Here is a 14,201-nt window from a genome sequence, read left to right as displayed (position 1 = left end):
GCCTGCCCAGCAGGCCCAGGACCAGGCGCACGCCTTATCTTGTTTTAGCCCCGTCCTCTTCGGGAGGTTAAGTTCAGAAGCACAAAGCAACTCCCCAAGGCCATACGAGCCGTCCCGGGTGAGGACACACTCCGCACTGTCTGCACTAGTCGCCCATCACTTCCCACAGTGGCTCTGCCGGGATTTAGCGATTCTACATCATAATGGAGTTGGCACCCTGGCTCGGGCAGGATGAAGTGAGGGGAGGCACAGGCGTCCTCACAGGGGCTGCCTCAGATGGGGAAGCGCGGAGGAGGAGGACAGGAGCCCCCACAGCTTGTCTGAGGCCTGTACTGTGACCCAGCCCCGCAGCGCCCAGGGCCTGTGCTCCTGGTGGGCATGAAGGCGGATGGAGTGGCGCTACCACGGCTGCAATTCACCTCTCTGGGGGGTCCTACAGCAACCGGACAGGTGGGCAGTAGTCCCCACTGTCCACAGGGAAATGAGGCTGAGAGGTGAGGCCCCTCGCCCAGGTCACACAGCAGATGAGGGGCAGAGCCTGGAGACCTCCAGGTCCCATCAGCACTGTGCGTGCCAGGCTGCATGTGCAGGCCGCTAGGGGAGGCTTGTTTCGGGCCCTGTGGCTGGCTCACTGCTGGGGGCACCCAGCTAATCCGACTTAAAGCCAGTTTTTTTTTGGGGGGGGGCCTGCCCGGTGGGGCGGAACGCTCAGGGTGGCCTTTTTCTAAGTATCAAGGCGGCTCTTTGTTCCCCTGTGATCCCACAGGCCCGTTCCCGTGGGAACCTCTCTAAGAAGGACCAGTATCGGCAGGGCATGCGAAACGCCCCCCAGGTTTCCGTGCACCTGGCAGCCTGGCCCGCCCGCGCCCCGCCCCACTCACCCGGTGCTGCCACTCCTCCACCTCGTCCTCCTTGCGCCTGCGCGCCTCCTCCAGCAGCGCGATCTTGGCGGTGTACTCTGCGAGCTCCGCGGCCTGTGAGGAGCCAAGTCAGAGTGAGTTCTGGAACGCCTTCAGCACAGCCTGCTTGTGAACGAAGCCTCCTGGGAATGCGGCCGTGCTCGCCGCCACATGTCTCTCCCTGACCAGCAGCGGCAGCGGCCCGCACCCACCACCAGCACCGCCCGCCCGCCCGCACTGGACTCCGTCCAGCCGATCCGCTTCCAGCCCAGACAGAAATCATTGTCGGCAGGTGTCACTTTCTCGGTCCCCAGAGGCGGCCCCTCCATAATTCAGCACTGAAACCGGGCTCCTACCAGCTGCTCCTGGCTCTTTATCTGATCCACCGTCTGCCTCTCCAGCTCCTCCTTGGCGCGCAGCGCAGCCATGCGGTCGGCCTCCAGGCGCTCTGCCTCCTCCTGCGCCCGCTTCCGCTCCTCCTCCAGCTGCAGGGCCCTCTGGATCTGGTCCGAGAGCTCTGAGGGGACACAGCACCGCGGCTGCTCACGGCTCTGCCCCTGACCTGCAGTCGGCCCCACTCCCAGCCCAGGGCCGGATGGAGAGTCTCGGGGTGACGGGACCTCTTTCGCCCCCTCCCACCGTGTTTACGGGGCGCAGCGCTCAGGATGCTCCACCCGCTGCAGAGCGCTGTGCGCGCCCCCTCCTGGCCTGGCGCCACTCACTACCTTGCAACCTTGAGCAACCTTTTCTGCTGCTAAAGCCTCCCCTCCTCTTCAGGAAGACGGACCCTCGGGACTCACCTCCCCGAGCAGGGGGGCCAACAAGATAACGCCCTAAAGCATTCCGCACCGACGGGACCCGCACACAACTACTTCCCAGGCCCGTCACCACTTGACCCTGTCCCTGTCCCTCAGTCTCTACTCCGGGTGCTAAGCTGCATTCCTCCTGGCTGCAGGAGCTGTCTGTCTGCGGGGCCGTGTGAAATGCAGGGGACACGCCCCAGGAGCGCGGCCCACCTTTCTCGGCCTTCTTGGTCTTCTGCTCGTAGTCCTGGAGCCTGAGCATCAGCTCCTCCTTCTCCCGCATCATCTGCTCCTTCTCTCTCTCCACGGTCTCTCGCCTCTTCTTCTCCGTCTCCAGCTGCTGCCTGTTAGGGGAGGGCAGGGAGGTTTAGGCTCCGCAGATTGGTGCGCTGTGGACACGGCAAGTCAGTCATCCAGCGAGGCTGCTTCGCCCGAAGCCGCCGTCACAGCCCAGCCATCGAAGGAGCAGCTGCGTGGTCACCTGCTGTCCCCAGGTCCCGGCGCTCCCGCCAGCTCTGCCAGCCCAGCCACAGCGAGGCCGCTGCAAGGGCCCAGCCACCCATAATTACTACGCAATCTCCCACCGGCTCTCCCGAGGTGGACAGCAAGGCACCGAGGCCGCCTGGCCGGCTGCACCCGCCCCCTGGCAGCCCCGCGCCCGCTCACCGCTCCAGCTGCTTCTGGTGCTTCTCCTCGCGGGCCTGGGCCTTCATCTGCTGCACCTCGATGGTGTCGGGCTTCCTGCGGCGCATGTACAGCTCGTGGTTCCCCATGCAGAGCTGCAGGATCCGCTTGTTGATGCGCAGGCGGGGGGCGTAGAAGACGAAGTCCTACAGGAGAGAGCAGGCGCTGACGGGCGCTCCCGTGTCCACCCCGCCGCACACGGTCCCGTTTCTAAGAGGAGTTGCGGAGCCGAGAGCAGGGGCCAGAATGAGGCTTCCACGTAGGACACTGACTCCCAAAAGATGAGACACCCGAAATGCAGGTCTGGGCGCCGTGCCCAGGGCCAGCAAAGGGCGGGCGGGCACAGGCACAGATGCTGGGCTGCAAAGCTGCTCTATGTATGTAAGGTCGCAGCCTCAGGGAGCCCAGTGCCCCAGTGCCAGTGCGCCTGACCTTCAGGGTAACACCTTGCCAGCCCTCTCCAGCCACAGCCACTGCCACGCCCGCCTTGACTTCTTCAAGTTCCCCTGCTGGGCTTCCGGTCTCCCTGCCTCAGCCAGCGCCTCCCACTGCTACTCGCACAGCGATCAGGTCCCCGCTGGGCCTCAGATGCCATCCTGTGAGCTCTAGGACCGGGCCGAACACCGTGGCCTGGCACACGCGAAAGCCATCCACCCTGGCCCCCTTGTTCACCTAACCCGTGCCCTTTTGTGCCTGCAATCATTTCCCCCAACAGTCCCTCCTACTGGGAATGTCCTGTCCAATGCTGTACCCCCAAAGCCAGCAGCACGACCGAGGGAGGACACCATGGGGCCCCCTCCCGTCTTCACGGCCTCCCTCCTTCTGTGCGCCTCCCTGCGCTGGTACTGCTGGCACTCTGTTCCGCTGGCTCGGTTTGGTCTCTGTCCCACTCAAACGGGGTGGGAACCTTTTTGGATATTTATAACGTCGTTCACTTAAGTTTATGTTGCTCTGAAGACAGCTACTAGAATTATTCAATTTTGAGTCCTGCCTGCGGTTGCCTTGGCAGGGCCAGACCAAATGCTCAGGCCTGATACGGCCCGCGGGCCGGATGTTCCCCACCCGGATCTAGACAGTCAGCACCTGGAGGACAGGGTTGGGGGCAGTCCCCTCTATTTCCCGTGTTTACTGGTGCTCACCGAACACCCTCCTGGTGGCTGACCGCAGTTCAGGCAGCAACACCACCAAACCCCATGACCTTGAGCAAGTCACTTCGTCACTGAACCTCAACCTCTTCAACTCTGCAGTGGGGGTGACAGCACCCTAACGGGGTTGCCGAGATGATGAAGTCAGTTAATGTTCGTAAGGACTCAGAATGCTGCCCACACCATGAAAGTGGGCTGGTGCACCAACGCTCACGTCGAGGCTGCTGGCTGCCCTGTGCCCGCTCATGGAGCAGCTCGCGGGGGAGCCGCCTTCTTAGCAAAGGGAAACGCTGCTTCAGGGAGCTCCGTGACTGGGGACCACAGAAGCTCCGGACACAGATGACACACAGCTTGTGTCCTGGCTCCTTGCTCTGCGGTGACCAGCAGGTGACAGAAAGGGAATGTGGGTTAGAAGCTCCTGCTAAAGGTTATTGACAACGCCTGCCTGCTGCTCCTCACTGTCTTCCTTTCTCTTCTCAACCGCAGGGCCCTCAGCATCGGGACGGATTCTGACCACTGGCCCAGGGAGAGAGTGGCCACAGACAGCGCCTCCCGTTCCACAGCACCGTCTGGGACCGACGGGAGGTGCCGGCCAGGCCCATCCACACGCCCCAGGACCCACTTCGCTTGCGAGCTCCTCATCTGCTCCAGAAACCTGGGAGAATGCTGAGCCCCGAGCCCACGGCTTCCTGGGTGCGGCCCTCCCTGGGTTCACACGTTGTCATTAAATCGTCAGGTTTCCCAGGGAGGTGTCTGCAGAGCCGGGGCAAACAGGTGTTTTTATTGCCCACCCACCTCTCATTACACAGAGGAAACACGCTTGTGTTGGCTGCACAGACAGGCACACTCTCCAGGAGGTCTTGCCTGTGTCCCCTATGTACTGGCAAAGGAACTCTGATCAGCACCAACTCCTCTTCAGAATAAAAGTCAGTTTAAAAGCCAGGAATGGTGGGACCGTCCCCACGTGGCCTCCAGCCTCCGGGAGACGAGCCCTGTGGAGCTGGGACAGGCGTCGCAGGGAGGACGCCCTCGCGCTGCCTCTGAAGGACAGTCTGACTTCAAGTTAAAAACTAAAAACGGAAATTAATGATTACAAGTGTCTAAATCCAAGCCTCCAGCCAGCGTGCTGACACACAACCACACCCCGACGGACCTGGGACGGGCATCCAAACCCAGGCAGAGAACAGACCCCCGAGAACAGAACCTCGAGGCACGAGCCAGATTCAAGGAAACAAACCCAAACAAAGGTCACCTTGAAAAGGGCCAGGGAATGAACAGGGGAACTGCTAGGGCTCCCCACTGGGCCACACCTGGGGATCCCTGCCCAGGGCGTGAGGGGTGGGGGTGGGGCGGGGGGCAAAGGTCACGGTGAAAGGGGCTGAGCACAGAGCAGGGTCCGGCCCAACATAATTTCGCTTCTTAGACGTTTCAAAAGCGGTTAGAGCTCACTGCCTCGAGCCTCTGCCTCTGCCAGGAGGCCACAGGGAGACGCAGGCTCAGCCTCACAGCACCGGGCAGGCTGAACAGCGACGGTTAAGGCCCCAGCCTGCGCGTGCACATGGCAGGAGGAGCCAGCCTGCGGAAGGACAGGCTGGGCACAGAGTCGCTGCAGAAACTGCCCAGCTGCCAGGGTGGGGGAGGAAAGGAAGCCCCTGCCTCTGGGATTTCCTTTCTATCTTCTAGGGAAAAACTGAAACATGGAAATCTGGTTTCCTGCTGCCCCAGGTGAGACCGGCCGCGAGGGGGGAGCCCTGGGAGATGCGGAGGGTCCAGGACTTGGTCTCTCCCCAGCTCCCACGTCACCCCCCACGGGAGCTGGAGCCTGAGCCCAGGCCGCCTCCCCGCGGGGCCTTCGTGACCCACCCCTGGAGGCCCAGCAGCGCTCTGGGCGCAGGCCTGACTGCCTAACACGGCAAGTTGCAAGGACAGCGCAGGTTCTGGCCCCGGAGCCGGCAGCGATCGCCGTCCGCTCCAGGCGGGGACCCGAGATGCTGCCAGGAGCCCCCGCACCCCAGCTGCTTTTTCCCGTGAACACGAGCGTTTCAAGCCCAGAAAGGCTCAGCTTTCGGCAAAGGTCAACGACGCAGAATGGCTCTTTTCTGCTAAGGAATGGAGAGGGAACCCCCTGCCAACTCCGGGGGACGGGCCCCCGGGCCTCCCAAAAGAACCTCCCCCCCCATGTTTGGCCCTTTTTTCCCAGGGGGTCCCTGGCCCCCTCAATTGTACCCTTTTGGCAAGCGGCCCCCCCCCCCCCCCCCCCCGTGCACGCGCGCGCACACACACACACACACACACACACACACTTCTGAGCATCCCGGCTCCTCGTGAACTTACAGGCGCCTTCTTGTCGATGGGCTTGATGACAAACTTCTTGTCATTGAAAGAGATGTTCCTGATCTCACTCCACGGGAAGCCAATCTTTGGGGTCAACCTGAGGTTAAAAAAGGTCAGATGTTAGACGTGCCCGGATTGACTAAGAGGGGTTTGAAAATCTATTAGTTTTCTCTGTTCAATCTTAACAAGTATAAGGCTACCCAGGAAGCATAATATGGGACGTACATCATTATCGAGTGTTCTCGCGCCCTCGGAAGGCAGGGGGCTGTCTGTAAGGCTCAAGCTCAGGAAACCCGTCCATTCCCACTCGTCTTTCTCGGTTTGAGTGTCTCACTGCATCGAGTCACCCTGGCTTGTAATCTCAAGGTCATCTTGGATGTCCAGCCCCGCACGTCCTTGCACCCGTTTGAAATGTCTCTCACAACCATCGTTTGCAACCACCCTCACATCAGCATCCTAATCTGATTAGTGGTCCCTCTTCCAAAATGTCAGCAGGGCGGTTTCCTGCTGCCCCAGGTGGGACCGGCCGAGAGGAAAGCCTGTGAGTACGGAGGGTCCAGGACTAGGTCCCTCGCCAGCTCCTCACGTCACCCCCCACGGCAAGAGGTTCTACAGGAGGAAAGCCACAGTCCTCCCCTTAGCAGCCCCGGCTTCCTGGTCCCCCAGACTCTCAACACAGGGTTTCCCGGAGGCCCCTGGACGGGCTCCCTCCTGCTCTCCCAGCCCGACCTGCACCACAGCCGCCCACTTCCTCTCCTTGGGTCTTCCCCACCCAGGAGGTGAGCTTCCTCGTGGTGTCTTCCCCAGCTGTGCCGAGTGGCTGCTCGCTGAGGCAGTGGCCTTGGCCGGGTCAGGCCCCCCATGTGCCTGTGGATTTTGTCTGGATGGTCCAGCCATGGCTGCAGATGGGCACTGAAGGCCTCCATTCCTGTCCTGTTGTCTCCTTTCCTTCAGATCGGTTAGGATTTGCTCATTCAGTCAGGTGCTCGGGTGCTGGGCAGGCACATGTTTACAACTGTTGTGCCTCCCTGAGGAGCCGAGGGTGTGGTGTGGGTGCGTTTTCCTTCCCGTGTCACCTCCACACTCTGACCCACCAGACCGCACTCCTAACGAAAGCCCCACACGGTCCTCTGTGGTCACTAGAGTCCACCACGGGCCAAGACCGGCTTTGTAATTAGCAACGCGGGGACGTTTATCATATGACTTCAAGACCACATGCTCTACTCACCTCCTGATGCCACCCTATTCCTCCAGCATGTCGCCATGGATACCCTTTTAGAAGGAACACAGGTCCTAAGCCACCACTCAAGGATACTGCCATCAAAACTGGTCTTTTCCCAGATGTGTAAAAACTCCCCATTTAGAAGTGAGCAGGGGTGGGGCGGAATGCTGCCTACCAACACGTTCAAATAAAAACTAGTGGGCAACGTAGTCTTGCTATGGCAGCAAAGCCAGGTCAAGGCAGAGCGTGTGTGTGTGCGTGTGTGTGTGTGTGTGTGTGTGTGTGTGTGTGTGCGTGTGTTGGGGGGGGGCACTCTGAGGGACACAGCGGTCACACACGCCTGGAGGAGCGGTGTCAGGGCACTGCCAGGGAGCGGCTTCAGTGTCACACCTTCTCAGTGCAGGTGCTTTTCTGGGGCCCTGTCCCCCAGGGGCCAACGTGCTCCCCAGCACCCCAACACACACGCAGGGAGTGCTGTCACCCCAGCTTCTCACACGGGACAGTAACTGTTAGAGGTGAAGGAGCTCAGGAGGTCACGGGTCCTGCCGGCTCCCACGTGTCCTCACACAAAGGCCGCACGAGTGACACCAGGAGGTTCCCTCCAGAGCACGAGCGATCACTGCAGCAGAGGAGCTCGGGGGCTGCCGCTTGGTTCCCAGCCAACAGGGACGAGGGTCAGCTGTCCAACCACGAGCGAAGGCCAGACAGGCATCGCTCCTGCCGGGCTGTCACTAGGGCCTCTCTGGCGCGGCTGGAAAGTTGGTCTCTTTAGTCTCTGGAAGCTCGTGTAACACTGACAGCCATTCATCAGCCTGACTGCGGTGTCAGAGGATCGGAGCTAAGAACCCCTTTCATGCCTGACCATGGTTGGAAACTAACGCCCACAAGGATTTCTTTCTTTCTCTTTTTTAAAGAGTTCACACATAGGACATGAACAGAGAAAGACCGTCGATTTAAAGGATTTATATTGTGAGCCCTGCTCTTGCTCAGGCCACACATTGAAAAAAAAAAAAAGTGACATTCTTGACTAAGAGGGACCAGAGCTCTTCCGAGAAAGAGCCGATTCCAGGCCTGGAGGGAAAGTGCAGGACGACCCTGGACTCGTCAAGTGGAAGGAAAGTGCTCAACAACAATGGTGTCCAGACCACAGCACGAGGTCAGAGCCCAGAGGATAAAGCAAGCACCCGAGTCCCCGCAACAGAAACTACTGAGAATGGGGATGGGAACTGTCCCCTTACATCAGCCTTCCAATGAACACGTGCCCTCCTTTCAACGGCACAGCATTTCTCAAATACCAGAGGAATCAGTTTCCTGCAAGACCCGCCAGGGATGCTAGAAGGAAAGTGTGATAAGAACTGGGGTGCTTATAGTTTAATGTGTCCCCCCAACACCCGCATGGGTTGGGAAGGAAGGAAGTGCTGGAGGAGCGCAGCAGCCCCACCTGACCAGTGATCAAGGTCAGCAGCACAGTAAGGAGGTCCTGGCATCACGGCCACCACGCAGGCCTCGCAGGACAGACAGCACAGCACGCCCGTGGGGTCCTCGCCAAAATACCAAACAAACTCACCCGCTGGTGTGGCTCAGTGACTGAGCGTCAACCTATGAACCAGGAGATCACAGTTCAATTCCCAGTCAGGGCACATGCCTGGGTTGCGCGCTCAATCCCCAGTGGGGGCCAATCAATGATTCTCTCTCATCATTGATATTTCTCTCTCTCTCTCCCTCTCCCTCTGAAATCAATAAAAAATATATTTTTTAGAAGTATCAAACTTGAATGTAACCATGAGAAAAAGACCCAAATAGAGGAGCTTTCTACTCAGTTATGGTCAGTACTTTCCAAGCGTGAAGTGGGTGCCTGCCAGGCTGCTCCTTGCAAGTTGTCGAGACAGACAGACAGACAGACAGAGCGAACTGTCCCAGATGGAAGGAGGCTGGGCAGGCGGGCCCACTAAATGCAAGGGCTGTTCCAGGTGGGACCCTGGGGCAGGAGAGTCGGGGACAGCGGTTATGACGGGGGACAGCGGTTATGATGGGGGACGCCCACAGATGGCCAGGTCTCCTCTGGGTGCTGACTCCCCCTGTGACACCTGGACGGGCACTCTGGGGCAGCTAAGAGAAGGGCACTTGCAATCTTTCGTATTTACTGGTTTTGAAACCTTTCAAAAATCTGAAATGATTTCAAAATGAACTAAAGAATTTTAATTCAAAATATGCCAGAAGGTGATGACAACGTTGTACATCTTGACAGGAGTTTGGATTTTTACAGGCATTTGTTTGTCTAAACTCGGTAAATGGACACTTAAGAGCGAACATTTCATTATATTTAAGTTTTACATCAAATGAAAACAGAACGCCCTGCGCCCAGGAAGCCATGTGCACGTGGGGGAGGTGTGCGAGGGAGGCCCGGGCACTGCAGGGGGAGGACAGGCAGGTGGGAGCCCCCAGGTCTCCCCGCAGCAGGCACGCGGCGCTCACTGGGAAACTTCCCGGTTTGCAATGTGTCCGAGATTCTTCATTTAAAAAGTTTAGGAACGGTCTGGGCAGTGGGCTGGGCTGGGCTGGGCTGGAGATCACCGTGTCCTACAGAGCGAAGAGCCAGTCCTTGGCCAGAGGCAGGGCTGGGGCAGATAACAGGGCTGGGGTGCGGCCCGCACTAGCGTGGAGGGAGGGCTCACTAGTGTGGAGGGAGGACTCACTAGCGTGGAGGGAGGACTCACTAGCGTGGCCCGGCCTCCCTGTGCCTGGAGGGGCCGCTCCCCCACCTCCCACCCTACAGCCTGCGGCGGGGCCAGGCCTACAGGCTCCAGTGGGTGAGCAGGTGTCTAACCACGGCCCAAACTCTGTCAGCCTGAGGCAAACTCTGAAACTTCCCACTTGGGAGAGTCCTGGCCATGGGGAACTTCTATAGAGACTACGTGACTGTTCCAGGTTCAAGTTCGGGTCCCAGAGTCCAGGAGAGAATGGCCTCGCACCTGGGGTCCCCGCGCGTCTGGTAAAACAGACTCACAGCCAACACAACTGCCTGGTGTCTCCTCCCTTTCACTGAGCACAACACGGCACCTCCCCCCTCGCCCTCCCCCAGCCAGAACGAACATATCCTGCCAACTGGGTGTGCTTTTGGAAAGTGGAAATTGTCTTTAAAGTAGCTGGTTTATTATGTGCTTGAAACGTCCTTTCGAACGTGAATGAAATGGAAATCAGAGCATCTGACTGACATCCTGAGTAAGGAACCGAAGGGAAAGGACACTTGCGCTGGTCTCAGTCCCACCTGGTGGACAGCCCTCCCACATCCTCTCGCTGGAAGGGTTCATGTGGGAGCAGCCTCACCCCTCACCGTCCCTCCTGGACTACGAAATGCACTGGCCCTGCTGCAAGGACTAAAGAACTAAAGAACGGGAGGGGGGGGGGTATCGGGTTCCTCTCGCTCTTTGTCTCGTTCTGTTGTTTTGTTCTTGGTCTAGATGCCAAGCAGAATTATAGCAGCTGATCTGAACTGTTCCCAGGCTGATAACGCTTTTCAGGGAAGGGGCTGTGTCTGCCAATTCCCTCCCTCCCGCCGTCTCCTGCTCCGACCTGTGGTTCACGGAGAGAAAGACAAGTGCTCAGTCCTAGGCTCCCACGTAAGGGTCACGTATACGATGAGCAAGGGGCCCAGGGGGCACTTCCCAACCGGAGCACATTCAACACTAAAAGGACATTTCAGTGAAATACACACGTCTGTTTCTCTGCAGGGCGCACCGAACCTATCACCCAACTCATCCTCAATGTACCCGGTCTCCCATCTGAGCGACTTCCAAGAATTCCACCCCTGCACTCCTAACCCTACCCCACCCCTGCACTCCTAACCCTACCCCACCCCTGCACTCCTAACCCTAACCCACTCCAGCACTCCTAACCCTAACCCACCCCTGCACTCCTAACCCTAACCCACCCCAGCACTCCTAACCCTAACCCACCCCTGCACTCCTAACCCTAACCCACCCCTGCACTCCTAACCCTAACCCACTCCAGCACTCCTAACCCTAGCCCACCCCTGCACTCCTAACCCTAACCCACTCCAGTACTCCTAACCCTAACCCACCCCTGCACTCCTCACCTTAACCCACCCCTGCACTCCTAATCCAACCCTAACCCGACCCTGCACTGCTCGTCTGCAAGGGCACCAAGTCCACGTGAACACAGCCGGGAGTGGCCTCAGACCTGAGCCACAGCCCCTGGCTCGCCATGGACACCGTATTGTCCATATTCGTTTAAAAGGAGAAGCTGGGCCTATTGACTGAGTGAACATCTGCTTGTTTTCGTCACTGAAGAGGGATGCCTTCCCCAGCAGGAGGGGGGAGGCAGGAAGTGAGGAGCCCCCCCCCCCCCCAGCATTGTCTTTGGGGAGAAGGCCCCTTTGAGAGGGTCGCCAGTTTCACCCGCTCCCTGGGGGGAGGGGAGCAGGAATAGGACGGGAGAAGCCAGCAGCTCGTTTTACTTGGAAAAATGCACATTGTGTGCTGGGGGTGTTACAGGCTGCCTTCACCACGTTCCTGCCTAGGCTGCTGCTTGCAGCTTGAAAAACCTGTTTGGACAGCCCTGGCCAAGGCTGCGTTACAAACCTGGTCATTCAAGAAAGTTCAAAGAGGCAGTTTCCCCCATGTGATCCACGAGGCCTCCGCTCACGCACTCGGGAAGAGCACAGGCCCCGTAACCCACCTCTAGGCTCTGAAGGCCTGTCCCGTCGTGTGTGTGACCAGCACCTCCAGCAGGGATCCCCAGCGCGGCCCGACCAGCCTCCACCCAATTCAGGCACCAAGTGGAGGGGTTAGGATCGTCTGACCGGGGCCCTGCCTGTACTTGGAGTTCTGGCAAGAATGCGGGTGGCTGAGATTACAGAGCGGTTCTTTTGTGGTATCACTTGTCAAAAGCAGTACTGCGCCCCTCAAGAATGCCAGAGAGGGGTTGTGGGCGCTCTGGAGTGTGGGGGAGCTGAGAACATTAACCTCTGGGAACGGGTGGGGAGAGGGAGGCCCAGGTGGACATGGGGGAGCCAGGACTTAGAGGAACAGCCTGCGGCCAGGAGGGGCACCGGGTCAGTGGTCTAGCCTGGGCTCCGCAGGCACCGAGGCAGGAACCCAGGCCCAAGGGCGTGGCTTGGCATAAAGGCCTGAGGGCAGCCCTGGCACCCTCACCCTCAGATCTGCAGCCACGCTCTGCTGGGACGCCAGCCGGCCATCAGGCCCGCTTGCACTCAGGAAGCTTCTGATGGGAAGAATCTAGAATTTAGGCTTGTCCTCCGCTCACTGAATTAGAACGATGTTTTCTGTGTGGATTCTCAGAAGGAAAAAGGCCTGTGTGTGCAGGGACGGGCACAGGAAGTCAGGGAAGCCGCTCTTGAGAACCCTCACCTGGCCTGCTCCATGCCCAACAGACCACTCACCTCCCGGGTGGCAGAGGACCTGGTGGGCTGTGTACATAAAGGCTATTGTTTACAGGTCTTAGGGTCCCCAGCAGCCCCACAAATACCCCAGTTGGATTAGCACAAACCTCCAAGCCGCCAGGCTGCCTGGGGGGAGCTCTGGGTGGGCCGGCACCCCAGGCGGGGAGTGGGGGTGAGGTCACAGACCTCCGTGGTCTCCCTGCGGGACCCTCCGCACATGCAACACGTGACGGTAAAAAGGTCGCAGAGACAGGAGAGAAGTGACGCACACTCCAGGCGCCGTCACAGCCGCAAGCCCTCGAAGACCCACACCCCCGGGGCCAGTCGGCTGCCGGTAACCGCTTCAAACGCAGCCCGTGCTTCAAACGCAGCCCGCATGCTCGCCACTGCCTCCAGGCCCATTCCCCACCAACTAAAGCTCAGTATGAAGTTCAACTCACTTATCTTCTTTCTCGTAAATATTGAGTCCCAGGGCATCCACTCCAAGCCACAGGTCTGTTCCTTTCTTATTTTTTATCTCAAAATAGTTGATCCCGTACATTTCCAGGTCCTGGGCGATCTTCAGGTACTCCAGCATGGCGCTGTCTCTATTGGGGGACAGACAGGCACCATGGTCAGTGGGGATGTCCGGGGCGGCCTGAGGCGCAGGCAGGTCGCGTGGATGGCCAACAGCCACTCGCTCCGGGGGCTGTCCCGCTGCCGCCCACACCGTGCCCAGGCAGCCCCGATCTGACCACTGGCGTCCCTCACATTCTGAGGGAACTGGACTGACTCACGCTGGCTTCTCTGGACACAGACTCTCCTGGTTCATTTATTGCCAGGATCCCACTTCTCTCGCCTGCCGGCCTTCGGGGGCTCCCACCATTTGCCTCACTAGCAGCCTCGGCTTAGGCTTCGAGCTATTTCCCTCCAAGGAAGCTCTAAGGCAGTGGTTCTCAACCTTGGCTGCACATTAGAACCACCTGGGAATCTTTTTAAAATCCTGATTTCTGGGCCCCATCCTCCCCATAACAAAGACACAGAATTTCTGGAGGATGAGGCCCAGAAATCAGGATTTTAAAAAGATTCCCAGGTGATGCCCAGAAATCAGGGTTTTAAAGATTCCCAGGTGATTCGAAGGTGTAGCCAAGGTTGAGAACCACTTGCCCTAAAGACACGTGTCTGCGTGCCCGGGGTGAAACAGGCAGGAGCGGAGGGTGGAGGGCGGGCTCCGTCCACAGTCCGGGGGTGTCGGTGTGTTTGCGTCAGGCAGCGGTTCTTCAGCACCTGTGCCCCCCAGCAGCGCAGGTTATCTAATGAGGCCTCCGTAGCTTGATGGAAGTTTCTCTTGAGGAAATCTGGCTCCCTTTGCTTTAAATCCTTGCCGACCTAGCAGCCTCCTCCTGATCTTTAATTTGGTCCCCTGGGTGGACCTGTCCCGGGGGGGGGCTGTCCCCTTACGTTAGAACACCCTGCCCCGGATCCCTGAGCCCAGGCCCATCTCCCATTGTAAATTAATAAATTGGTGTCCCTGGGCTTTTAAATCAGCCCCTTGTGGGTTTGGATAAACATGAGTCAGTCCCCCGAGCCTGACCAGTTCTGAGTAACGGAGGAAAGTGCGCTTCTGGATCCGTGGCTCTGGGGCACCTCTGAGTGGTGGTCCCTGTGCAGGACTCTATCTCTGACTCAACAGCTCAGCGGGGGCAGCAGGGG

At 59.0% G+C, this 14,201-nt stretch overlaps 1 protein-coding gene across 1 annotated transcript in view; it reads right to left on the bottom strand.

The window, feature by feature from the left end:
* Positions 1-678: 678 nt before the first annotated feature.
* Positions 679-14,201, bottom strand: part of LOC102424044 (ezrin) — a 38,054-nt gene continuing 24,531 nt past the window's right edge. Inside the window, exons 5-10 of the mRNA XM_023744987.1 lie at positions 12,950-13,096; positions 5,866-5,962; positions 2,369-2,532; positions 1,916-2,046; positions 1,256-1,416; positions 679-974 (exon numbers count right to left, since the gene is read on the bottom strand). Of these exons, the coding sequence (XP_023600755.1) occupies positions 789-974; positions 1,256-1,416; positions 1,916-2,046; positions 2,369-2,532; positions 5,866-5,962; positions 12,950-13,096 (886 nt within the window). The 3' untranslated portion in view covers positions 679-788. The remainder of the gene's footprint in view (positions 975-1,255; positions 1,417-1,915; positions 2,047-2,368; positions 2,533-5,865; positions 5,963-12,949; positions 13,097-14,201) is intronic.

Source organism: Myotis lucifugus, unplaced genomic scaffold, assembly GCF_000147115.1.
Source record: "Myotis lucifugus unplaced genomic scaffold, Myoluc2.0 scaffold_505, whole genome shotgun sequence".
NCBI classification, from domain to species: Eukaryota; Metazoa; Chordata; class Mammalia; order Chiroptera; family Vespertilionidae; genus Myotis; species Myotis lucifugus.
Note: the sequence above shows the minus strand (reverse complement) of the source record. Positions and strands in the feature narration are given on the sequence as shown.